Raw genomic sequence first — 12737 nt, 5'->3', positions numbered from 1 at the left:
ACAATCTAAACTTACACCTAAAGGAACTAGAGAAAGAAGAACAAACAAAACCTAAAATTAGTAGAAGGAAATAAATCATAGAAGATCAGAGCAGAATAAATGAAATAAAACAAAACAATAGCAAAGAACAATAAAACTAAAAGCTGGCTTGAGGGCTTCCCTGGTGAAGCAGTGGTTGAGAGTCTGCCTGCCGATGCAGGGGACACGGGTTCGAGCCCTGGTCTGGGAGGATCCCACATGCCGCGTACAGGAAAAAAAACTGTGAAAAACACAAATACATGGAGGCGAAACAATACATTACTAAATAACCAAGAGATCACTGAAGAAATCAAAGAGGAAATTTAAAAATACCTAGAGACAAATTACGATGAAAACAAGACAATCCAGAAGCTATGGGATGCAGCAAAAGCAGTTCTAAGAGGGAAGTTTATAGCAATACAAGCCTACATCAAGAAACAAGAAAAATCTCAAATAAACAATCTAACCTTACACCCAAAGGAACTAGAGAAAGAAGAACAAACAAAGCACAAAGTTAGTAGAAGGAAAGAAATCATAAAGATCAGAGCAGATATAAATGAAATAGAAACAAAACAATAGCAAAGATGAATAAACTAAAAGCTGGTTCTTTGAGAAGATAAATAAAATTGATACACCTTTAGCCAGACTCATCAAGAAAAAGAGGGAGAGGACTCAAATCACTAAAATTAGAAATGAAAAAGAAGTTACAACAGACACTGCAGAAATACGAAACTTCCTAAAAGACTACTACAAGCAACTCAATGCCAATAAAATTGACAACCTGGAAGAAATGGACAAATTCTTAGAAAGGTATAACCTTACCAGACTGAACCAGGAAGAAATAGAAAATATGAACAGACCAATCACAAGTAATGAAATTGAAACTGTGATTAAAAATTTTCCAACAAAGAAAAGTCCAAGACCAGATGGCTTCACAGGTGAATTCTATCAAACATTTAGAGAAGAGCTAACACCCATCCTTCTCAAACTCTTCCAAAAAATTGCAGAAGATGGAACACTCCCAAACTCATTCTATGAGGCCACCATCACCCTGATACCAAAACCAGACAAAGATACTACAAAAAAAGAAAATTACAGACCAATATTACTGATGAATATAGATACAGAAATCCTCAACAAAATACTTGCAAACAGAATCCAATAACACACTAAAAGGATCATACACCATGATCAAGTGGGATTTATCCCAGGGATGCAAGGATTCTTCAATATACGCAAATCAATCAGTGTGATACTGCATATTAACAAATTGAAGAATAAAAACTAAATGATCATCTCAAAAGATGCAGAAAAGCTTTTGACAAAAGTCAACACCCATTTATGATAAAAACTGTCCAGAAAGTGGGCATAGAGGGAACCTACCTCAACATAATAAAGGCCATATATGACAGACCCACAGCAAACATCATTCTCAATGGTGAAATACTGGAAGCATTTCCTCTAAGATTAGGAAAAGGACAAGGATGTACGCTCTCGCCACTGTTATTCAACATAGTTTTGGAAGTCCTAGCCACAGCAGTCAGAGAAGAAAAAGAAATAAAAGGAATACAAATCGGAAAAGAAGAAGTAAAAGTGTCGCTGTTTGCAGATGACATGATACTATACATAGAGAATCCTGAAGATGCCACCAAAAACCTACTAGAGCTAATCAATGAATTTGGTGAAGTTGCAGGATACAGACTTAATGCACAGAAATCGCTTGCATTCCTATACACTAATAACAAAAGATCAGAAAGAGAAATTAAGGAAACAATCCCATTCACCATTGCAACAAAAAGAGTAAAATACCTAGAAATAAACCTACCTAAGGAGACAAAAGATCTGTATGCAGAAAAGTATAAGACTCTGATGAAAGAAATTAAAGATGGTACAAACAGATGGAGAGATATACCATGTTCTTGGGTTGGAAGAATCAATATTGTGAAAATGACTCTACTCCCCAAAGCAATCTACAGATTCAATGCAATCCCTATCAAATTACCAGTGGCAGTTTTTACAAACCGGGAACAAAAAATCTTAAAATTTGTATGGCGACACAAAGGACCCCGAATAGCCAAAGCAGTCTTGAGGGAAAAAAAAACGGAGCTGGAGGAAACAGGCTCCCTGACTTCAGACTATACTACAAAGCTACAGTAATCAAGACAGTATGGTACTGGCACAAAAACAGAAATATAGATCAATGGAACAGGATAGAAAGCCCAGAGATAAACCCACACACATATGGTCACCTTATCTTTGATAAAGGAGGCAAGAATATACAATAGAGAAAAGACAGCCTCTTCGATAAGTGGTGCTGGGCAAACTGGACAACTACATGTAAAAGAATGAAATTAGAACACTCCCTAACACCATACACAAAAATAAAATGGATTAAATTCCCAAATGTAAGGCTAGACACTATAAAACTTAGAGGAAAAGATAGGAAGAATACTCTTTGACATAAATCACAGCAAGATCTTTTTTGACCCACCTCCCAGAGTGATGGAAATAAAAACAAAAATAAACAAACGGGACCTAATGAAACTTAGTTTCTTTTGCTGTGCAAAAGCTTTTATAAACAAGATGAAAAGACAGCCCTCAGAATGGGAGAAAATATTTGCAATATTGTCCACGAATCAGTGGACAAAGGATTAATCTCCAGAATATATAAACAGCTCATGCAGCTCAATATTAAATCAAACAACCTAATCAAAAAATGGGCAGAAGCCCTAAATGACATTTCTCCAAAGAAGACGTACAAGAGGCCAAGAGGCACATGAAAAGCTTCTCAGCATCACTGATTATTAGAGAAATGCAAATCCAAACTACAATGTGGTATCGCCTCACACTGGTTAGAATGGGCATCATCAGAAAATCTACAAACAACAGATGCTGGAGAGCGTGTGGAGAAAAGGGAACCCTCTTGCACTGTTGGTGGGAATGTTAATTGATACAGTCACTATGGAGAACAGTATGGAGGTTCCTTAACAAACTAAAACTAGAATTACCATATGACCCAGCAATCCCACTACTGCGCATATACCCAGAGAAAACCATAATTCAAAAAGACACATGCATCCCAATGTTCACTGCAGCACAATTTACAGTAGCCAGGTCATGGAAGCAACCTAAATGCCCATAGACAGACGATTGGATAAAGGAGATGTGGTACCTATATGTAATGGAATATTACTTAGCCATAAAAAGGAACGAAATTGGGTCGTTTGTAGAGACGTGGATGGATCTAGAGACTGTCATACAGAGTGAAGTAAGTCAGAAAGAGAAAAACAAATATCATATATAAACGCATATATGTGGAACCTAGAAAAATGGTACAGATGAACCGGTTTGCAGGGCAGAAATAAGGGACACAGATGTAGGGAACAAACGCATGGACACCAAGGGGTGAAAGTGGCAGGGGCGGTGGTGGTGGTGGGATGAACTGGGAGACTGGGATTGACATGTACACACTAATAGGTATAAAATGGATAACTAGTAAGAACCTGCTGTATAAAAAATAAATAAAATTCAAAAAAATTTTATATTGATTACATGTTGAATGACAATATTTGGGGTATAAAAGGTTAAATTTAAAAAATACTCTCTGCTTTGGTAATAAGTAACTATCTTAGGTCATCATATTTGTACGTGGGTGTGTATGTGTGTGTGGATGCTTGACCTGTACCTGCTTAGCCTCTGTGCTTTTGCTCAGTTAAGAACAATGAGTTCATAAACTTCAGACAGATACACTGCTTACCCTCTGAAGAACATAAGGATGGCTCATAGCTTATCAGTCTTTACTTTCTAAACGAACGCCGGAGGGGGGTGCAAATGGGAGAATGAACGTAGTCAAAACAGGCAGCAGCCGCATATTCAGAGTTGCTGGAATAACTGTCCTGCCTGCCACTCTGATCCCCCTCAAAAGTGTCTTTTTCTCTTTCTTCTACCGCGCGTGTGTCAGTCATGCACATAGCTCATGAGCAGTTGGCAAGTACAGGAATGATATTTCTGTAGAGTACAGAAGTTTCGTAAATGTGCTTTCCCCCTACCACGTTAGTGTTTATAAGTGGTTAGTGGCAGGCCTTCACGATAGAAAGCCTTGGTGATACATGAGGACCTTAAGGAAAAACTGAAATCTTGCAGTTAGTGGCTTATCTCAGAATAAAATGCACAGTCATCAATGTAAAGATGGAATCTCGGTCTTGGCCACTGACCTAATGGGGGGTGATTTTGTCCCCCGCGGGACATTCGTCAAGGTCTTCCAACATTTTTTTTTTTTATCACAACTGGGAGAGTGCTCCTGGCATCACTGAGTGGGGGCCAGACAGGCCTTCACAACAGAGCAGTATCTGGCCAAGGATCAGCGGTGCCAGAGTTGAAAAAGGATGAGTGGGTGGCTGGAGGGTGAGTGTGTGTGATAAGCACGGTGAGAAGGAGAACTAAATTTGCATCTTCCTCATTGAGAAGTCAATAGTGATGCCTAAAACTGGGAGGAAAAATAAGTAAAAGCAATACGAGCATGTTATTTTGATATTTGGAAGTGAACACGAAAAGAATCAGCTAAAAATGTGGAAAGTAGTTAACTTCTGGGAAAGGGGGTGTTAATTAGTTTACTTGTTTTAATTAGCCAGATGTAATTAGTTGATGTTCTTTATTAATTGTATATTCAATTTCAAATAAATAAAACCTTTGAAATATGTTAAAGATACTGACTTTCAGAGAAGTGTCTTACCCAAAGTCACACAGCTAGATTTGACCTCACACCTGAAACCTTAATTAACATGGGGAACTAAGATCCTGCAAGCCGCGTGGTGTGGCCAAAAAAATATATATAGTATATATGTTCTAGTGCATCTGATACCAACATTTAATTATACAAATGCCATGAGTTCCCTGAGGCTAGGATCTACATTGGATTCAATTTAGTGATCTCCAGAATGATGAGTCTTAGATGTGCGGGGAATTATAACAACTTGACTGCCTACTCACTACCGAGAAACTCAGGAAGGAAAGAAGCCCAAGGCTTGGATTCGGTTATGTTAGAAAAAAAAATAACACTAACAGTCCTTGGCGTTCTGTTTCTTCTTAAATGTGCTCTTCTGGTATAGTCTTATCCAATCCCATAGTTTAAATGAATACATATTTTGATGACTTCCAGAATGTATCTATAGATCGTATTTCTTCAGTTTCACACTAGTACATCCATCTAATTTCCATTTGAATGTTCCACAGATATCTCAAACTCTGTGTCTAAAACACACTCCAAACCTGCTTTCCTTTTTTGTTTCCCAAATCAGTAAACAGCCCCATCCGGTCAGAAACATCCCCCATCCCGGCAGAAACTTCCGGTTACGTTTGCTCCTCTGTCTTCGTCCCCAGAGCCGCTCAGTTACCAGCTAACCCAGATTCTACTCCCTACCCTCTCCCGGTGCTGTCTCCAGCACCACACCCTCGACGTGCCCACCCTCCCTTCTTGCCCAAACTGCCCCCACAGCCTCCTGGCCTCTCTGTACCCTGGCCTTCCTGAGCACCGGAGACGGCTGTGCCATCAGAGCAGTCTTTCTAGAGCGCAAACCTGATCGTGTCACACCTGCTCTTAGCTCAGCGCTGTGTCTGCGTTCGGGACTGAATCAGAACAATGCTCTTAGTTCCTTGAGCTCCGTTGTATACCGTGGTCAAGTTGTACCCTGTACTAAAATGTTATAGCTAGCGGGATGTCCTTCACAGCGTATGCACCTGTGTTATTTTGACTGTGTTTTTGCATTTTTATTTTGTTGACTCCAGAAGAGCTAATGTGTCTTTTCATGGGATGGAGTCATACACTGTGTGGCACCTTGTGACGGACTTTCACATATCATACTGTTTTCAAGGTGCATCCAAGTCATAGCATATATCTTTACTGCACTTAACTTTTATTGCCAAATAATATTACATTGTATGGATAATACCACATTGTTATTTCTCCTTTTTGGTTACTGTGACTAGTGTTGCTGTGAACACTTTGTGCAAGTCTTTGTGGGGACATATGTCTTCATTTTTGCATTGTCGTTAACTTTGAGGAGCTGCCCCCGCGTTCCCAGGCAGCAGCACCGTTTTACCTTGCCACCAGCGCCTGAGGGGGTTCCAGTGTCTCCACACCTCTGTTAATGCCTGTCATCATCTCTCTTTTCATTATAGCCAGCCTAGTGGGTGTGAACGGGTATGTGGTGGTATTGATCTGTATTTCTTTGGTGATGAACGATAAGCATCTTTTTCGTGTGCGTATTGGGCATTTGTATATACATTAATTTTTTTCAGTGTTAATAATTTGAAATAAAATTGTAATCTCTTTTTCCTCAGATGATGGAAACAAACTCAAAAAAAGTGCTAGCATCGGAAAACAGAAAAAGGAGTGCTGTTAGAGAAGAAAATGCAAGAGAATTGTATGGGTCATTGAATATACTTTTGGAAAAAATAGAAAGAACACCAGTGAAAAAGGAAAAGACTTCAGAACTACAAGTGACAGCAGAATGTAGCCAAGATGCATCATTGGTCCAACAGGATGTGAATTTACCTCCTTCTGTGTCAACCATAGCTGATAAATTTCAAGAGCAACTAGGAGAGAAACAATCAGAAGACTCCATTATACCAGCTGTGCTTTCTGCAGATCCAGGTACGTGGCCCCGAATTTTGAGTATTAAAGCAAGGGACACTCTAGTTGAAAATGATCCACCTCAAGTGAGAAATTTTAACTTTCCAAAGGACGGTACAGGGAGGAAGTTTTCAGAAACTTACTATACAAGAATTCTTCCAAATGGTGAAAAAACCACTAGATCCTGGTTACTTTATTCGACCTCGAAAGATTCTGTGTTTTGTCTATATTGCAAACTCTTTGGGGAAGGAAAAAATCAACTGAAGAATGAGAACGGCTGCAGAGATTGGCAGCATTTATCACATATTCTTAGCAAACATGAGGAGAGTGAGATGCACATCAACAATAGGGTTAAATATTCAAAATTAAAATCTGATTTGAAAAAAAGTAAAGCTGTGGAACACAGATTACAGGAGAGCGTGGGAAAGGAGGGCGTGAAGCTCTTACACACCTTAGACCTGAGCTGACATGATGAGGTCGCACACTTACTCAGACCTGTACCCTGACAGTCGGTGCCTCTGTGCTGAGGCTCCCAGACGGAGTGATTTATCAGCTCATCAGCAATAAGTATCATAGCAAGTAACTAGTAAAGATGGTTTCCGCTCCAAAGTCTAAAGCTAGTTGGATTTGTAGTGATTAATGCCCGATTTCACTGAAGGCAATTGTTGATCTTTTCAGCTTTTCAATTCACACCTTTTAAAATGGGCACTTCAGGACTGACATTTGACTGGTGTGGCTAATACTCTGAGAGAGGGAGGGAAAGACTTGAATTTATCAGTACCAGTCGAACAAGGTACTTACGTGGACAAGCATTGTTATTCAGAAACAGAACGGGGATCTGAAACTGCAGCTTTTTGCTATTAAACCAAATACTTATGGTTTATTTCATTTAGGCAAAATGTTATTTTATTATTTCAGCAAAGCAGCATTATTTGCTATGTTAAATAGATGAAAGTGGTGAATTTGTGTTTTATTGGTTTTGTTTTGTTTTAACTTAATTTGTAAATGTTTTAGCTTTTATTGTCATGTAAAAACTATAAGCATAAAGAGTGTATACCTATTTTTATGTTGGTACAAACATAAGAAATATTAAAATAAAAATATAGTAAGTTAACATTTTTGTATTGTGGCATTTTTTTCTTTTCCTCTGAAGGAAAAATACACTTATGAAAATTAAGAGTGTCAGTTTCTTCAGTTGGTTAATCAGTGTTCCCTTCACCATGTATTTACTAATTCTCCCTTTGTTTCTGGTTTCTGACAGCAGTTCTGTTGCGCATCCCATCCTTACGTACACTTGTTTCAAGGCTTTTCCTGTGAGCGGTGCCTGAGCAGATCGAGTTGCGTCCTTGGTAGGGCCAACACGGGAGCGCCTGCAGACTCTGTAGGGGAGGCCAGCGCAGTAAAGTGTTTGGGGAGTAACCAGGAAGATCATTCTCATTAGTTTATAACCATTTTGTTTTCTGACAGCTGGACCGTTTCAGTCTTTCATATTTGGGCCTGAATGGGGCTCTGGGGTGTTTCCAAAATCCAGCCTCCTCCAGAGGCCTGCGGGGATACTCCGAGCATATCCAGTTCTGAAGTCCCTCTGCAAATGTTCGTGTGCCCATTATTTCATGAACACTTACCTGTTAATCAAATGACAGATTTGTCATATGACTGTCTTAGATAGACGCTTGGGTATCTGAGCAAACTAATGAAATCAACCAGCGGCCACTTTATCCATTGAGAAAACAAAATTAGATCCTCAACTTTTAACTTCTTTCATTTCTTCAGCATACGGCAGGCACACCTATGAGGCACGTGGTAATGAGTTAAATGTGAAAAATTCAAAAGATGTAGGTGCTGGGTTTATCCGTGTTCACTGTAAATTTCTTTCAACTTTTTGATGTGTATGAAATTTTTCTTAATGAGAGGTTGAAGAAAAAGTCAACTGTAAATTCAGAAGGTGATAAAAGTAAATCTCTCTAGCCTGGTGAATCATTTAGTTTCTTTTTCCTTATCTAGCTCTTTTTTCACATTGTAAAATTAGTATGGACTCACCTTAAAGAAGGAAGGAAGAAAACAGTAAGTGGAAGTCCTGCTTACCGTCCCCCACTCCCCTGCTGCAGGATTTGTCACCTCTGATCTGGACATACCCAGGGTCTGTTTCCATCATTTTAATTTCACTGAGAAAAGGCATTAGAAAAACATTATCTCCTACTACAAATTTAATATCAAAAATTAGGAAGGGCAATTCAGAATAACAGTCCTCAAGAAATGGCAATTTATTGGTTTTGTCATCTCACAGAGCACAAGTGAATTTTTTTCATAAACCTCAGATTTTCAAAATTGCTGTCTTTAAGACTTACATTGGGGCCTCCCTGGTGGCGCAGTGGTTAAGACTCCCCCTGCCAATGCAGGGGACGCAGGTTCAACCCCTGGTCCAGGAAGATTCCACATGCTGCGGAGCAACTAAGCCCGTGTGCCACAACTACTGAGCCTGCGTGCCTATAGCCTGTGCTCCACAACAAGAGAAGACACCGCAATGAGAAGCCCACACACAGCAACAAAGAGTAGCCCCCGCTCCCCGCAACTAGAGAAAGCCCGCATGCAGCAACGAAGACCCAACGCAGCCAAAAATAAGTAAAATAAATAAATTATTAAAAAATAATCAAAAAAACTCTTACCTTGAGCCATTTTCTTCCTGTGATCCCCTGTCCCTCCCTTACTCAGTACTGTAGTCAAGTAAGAGTTGCTAATAGCCACTGTGTGTATAAGTTACAGTTCACTGTACAGGATGGAGAAGTGAATGAGTAATTGGAGCAAAGAGCTCAGTCAGGTTCGGTGGAGGGAGTGATGCTGTATCATTTTAGGTCGTATCACTTCTGGTTCAAAGCTCTGAAGTTCCCCGTTGCTTTCAGTTTGAAACTCCAGCTCCTTGGCATCAGCGGTAGACCGTAGGGAAAGAGGTGGTGGATAAAGACAACGTGAAGTACAAAATTTGAGAAGTGGAGCATATCTCTTATTATGTTGAACTATAAAGTGTGACCATGTTAGGATGAAATTAATTTGAGGAGTTAACTAGAGTTGAAAGAACTTGAGCCACATACCCAAGTCTTTGTTTCTGAGAAAGTGAGAAGTTAGTTTGGGAAAATAGTGGTGTGGTATTCTGGACTAGAGAAGGCTTTCAAAAGCTTATGACTGATTTTTTTTTTTAAGCAGCTGAGTTGTGGTTGTTTGTTTTTTTTTTTTCTGGCCACGTCACACAGCATGCCGGATCTTAGTTCCCCAACCAGGGATCGAACCCGTGCCCCCTGCAGTGGAAGCGTGGAGTCTTAACCACTGGACTGCCAGGGAAGTCCCAGCAGCTGAGCTTTTAAGCTTGGAGAGTAGATGGTTATGAATCACTGCCCTGGAAGTCACATTTGGAGTGAAGAGCATTTGTTCCAGTTCAAGCCTACAGATAGAGCAAGGGAAACCTAAAACCCGGGGAATGAGACTAACAGCTCACTCACATGCGTGTTAAAAAGACTTTCATAAGTCATGTGCTTACAAATTAATAGAACTGTAAACCTCCAGTTTACCAAACCGAACTCGGGTCGCCCGCCCGAGGCACAGCAGTCAATCCACTGACCCGGCTTGTGGGGAAGGAAAGTAGCATTTATTTGCAAGGCACCAGCAAGGAGACCTGACAGCCAACCCTCGAAGGCCCCGAATGCCCTGGTGGCTTCAGGGCAAGGGTTTTTAAAGACTAAAAATTAGGGTAAGGGTCTTAAGTGTGTGATCAGCTCATGGTTCTTCTGATTGGTTGGGTCTTAACACACAGATTTCTGTCAGTCTGGCTCCAGTTGGCCTGGGTCTCTGACTTTGTTAAGCAGTTTGCATGTGGTGGAGCCCTGGTTTCTGTGAAATGACTCAAGGCTCTGCTCAGATTGTTACCTACATCCCTTGAGGAGGAACTAGAGGTCCTGCAACTGATTTATGGCTCAACTGTTGTTCAAGCTACTACTACTTGTTTCTGCATTTTCTCACTAATCATTAGCTGCTTGAGTCTGCTCTTTGGAACTCGGGGAAGGCCTAGGAGATCAAAGCTTTTCCCACAAACGAAAGGTGGGGAACATGGAGAAGCTTATACCCAGGAAAGCGGCACAGGGTCCTACTCAGTTTCACTATTGAAACTGATCAAGGGAGCAAAAAAGAGAAAAATAACCAATATGAAGAACCACTGGAGATCCTATGGACACTAAAAACGTAATATTATGATCAACTTAGGTCAAAGAGTTTGACAAATTTGATGTGATAGACTAATCACTTGAGAAACAACTTACCAAATCTGTCCCAAGGAAAAATAGAAAATCTGAATGGCTTGTCTCTGTTTAAGAAATAGACTCTGAAACTACAAGCCTTATCACAAAGAAAACTGCAGGCTCATAATCCTTCTCTGGTGAAATCTTCCATAGGGAAGAGATAATACCCATCTTGAACATAAACTCCCAGAAAATGGAAAGAAAAGGGCACTTCACAGCTTGTTTTACAAGGCCAAAAATATCCTGACAAAGATATTGAACGAATATCAAAAAAATAACAAAACCTGACAAGAATAATACAAGAAGGAAAAGTTACAGGCCATCCTCTTTCATCCATTTACTTTTTTTGGTGGGGGGGCATGCCACGTGGCTTGCGGAATCCTAGTTCCCCCGCCAGGGATTGAACCCTGGCCCACGGCAGTGAGAGCGCTGAGTCCCAACCACTGGCCCACCAGGGAAGTCCCCAAACTCCTATTCGCATAAGGATACCAGTCATATCAGATTGGGGCCCGCCTAATGAAGGCATTTAAACCTAACTACCTCTTTAAAATATCTCCAAGTGCAGTTGCGTTCTGAGGTCCTTGGGGTCAGGACTTTAACATGCGGGGGGGTTTCGAGAGGACACACCAGCATTCGCCTTGGCACAAGGACACTTACTATTGGGCCCCAGCAGCCTCGACCAGCTTCACCTGTAATTCCTTCCTACCCATCCCTCCAGGGACTTGGCTTTCTAAACTTCCTGTTTCCCCGAGAGGCAGACCCTGTCACGACTCCAGGTTTTGTGTAAGTCGTCTCTCTACCTGGTTTGACCTTCCTCGCCTCCCTTATTTTTGCTTGCATGTTTATTTGCGAGCAGAACCCTGCTATGTGTTCATAATTGATAACTTTCAGAAAACGATTTAGGTATCCTTATCTGAAATCCACAAATTCCCCTCAAGAAAGAAGGTAACTGGCAGTGCTGACAGGCTTTGGGGAGGCCCGTAGCTCTCAATCTTGGTTACATCAGGTGAGATCATCTAGGCACCATCGACAGGCGGAAGGCATGACCAAGAACCGCAGGCTTGCAGGCCAAGAGCTTCTTCCAGTATCAGTGCTGGTGTGGCCTGCGTTTTCACTCTCCGCAGATTCGTATCACATCCTTTAGCTGAAAAATGACTGCATCTCTTTGTGTTCTTCCGCTAAATAGCTCCGATCAAAGTTTAAAAACTACGGTCCTGCATCCTCCTCCTTCTGTGGGTGAAACTCTGCTTATCTGTAAGTCGCGGGCTTTCCTGGTGGCCCAGATTGTCACTCCCTTTGCAGAGAAGGACGTTGTCTGGTCGGAGCCTCCGAGTGCCTCCGCAAGCCGGTGCCGCGCCTGCTGTGGGCACGTGGAGGCTTTCACAGGGGAGGGTCCGAGGGGCCAGGCTCCCGCGGGGCTCTCGGGGCGAGTGCGCACCCCACCCTGGAAGCCCCGGCCCTGATCCAGCCTCTGCGCCGCCGCGCATCGCGCAGATGGGGCTCCAGGAGCCGGCCGAGGTGCATCGCCCCTCCTCCTGGCACCTCTCCTCCCCGGCCGCAGGGCGCGGGCGCCGGCGCACAGAACGCGGGCCGAGCCCCGCCTGCGGGAGGTGGGGACGCTGGGGGGGCGCCTGCGGGAGCTGGGAGAGAACCCGGGGCCCGTGCCTGCGGCCTTATCAAACTGTGACCTTAAAACAACTACGGGGCTTCCCTGGCGGCGCAGCGGTTAAGAATCCGCCTGCCAGTGTAGGGAACGCAGGTTCGAGGCCTGGTCCGGGAAGATCCCACGTGCCACGGAGCAG

The 12737-nt window shown here is 42.1% G+C and overlaps 1 protein-coding gene across 5 annotated transcripts in view; it reads left to right on the top strand.

Annotated features, from left to right (window-relative positions):
* The window catches only part of ZMYM5 (zinc finger MYM-type containing 5), a 45476-nt gene that overhangs the window by 25053 nt on the left and 7686 nt on the right, over positions 1-12737 (top strand). For 3 of the 5 annotated variants that reach the window (XM_028497543.2, XM_028497542.2, XM_028497544.2), the window contains one exon: positions 6358-7420. In XM_028497543.2, the coding sequence (XP_028353344.1) occupies positions 6358-7116 (759 nt within the window). In that variant the 3' untranslated portion in view covers positions 7117-7420. Of the gene's footprint in view, positions 1-6357; positions 7695-12737 lie in introns of those variants that run through there. The other 2 variants (XM_028497545.2, XM_028497546.1) reach the window with 2 other exon arrangements.

Source organism: Physeter macrocephalus, chromosome 13 (genome assembly GCF_002837175.3).
Source record: "Physeter macrocephalus isolate SW-GA chromosome 13, ASM283717v5, whole genome shotgun sequence".
NCBI lineage: Eukaryota > Metazoa > Chordata > Mammalia > Artiodactyla > Physeteridae > Physeter > Physeter macrocephalus.
Note: the sequence above shows the minus strand (reverse complement) of the source record. Positions and strands in the feature narration are given on the sequence as shown.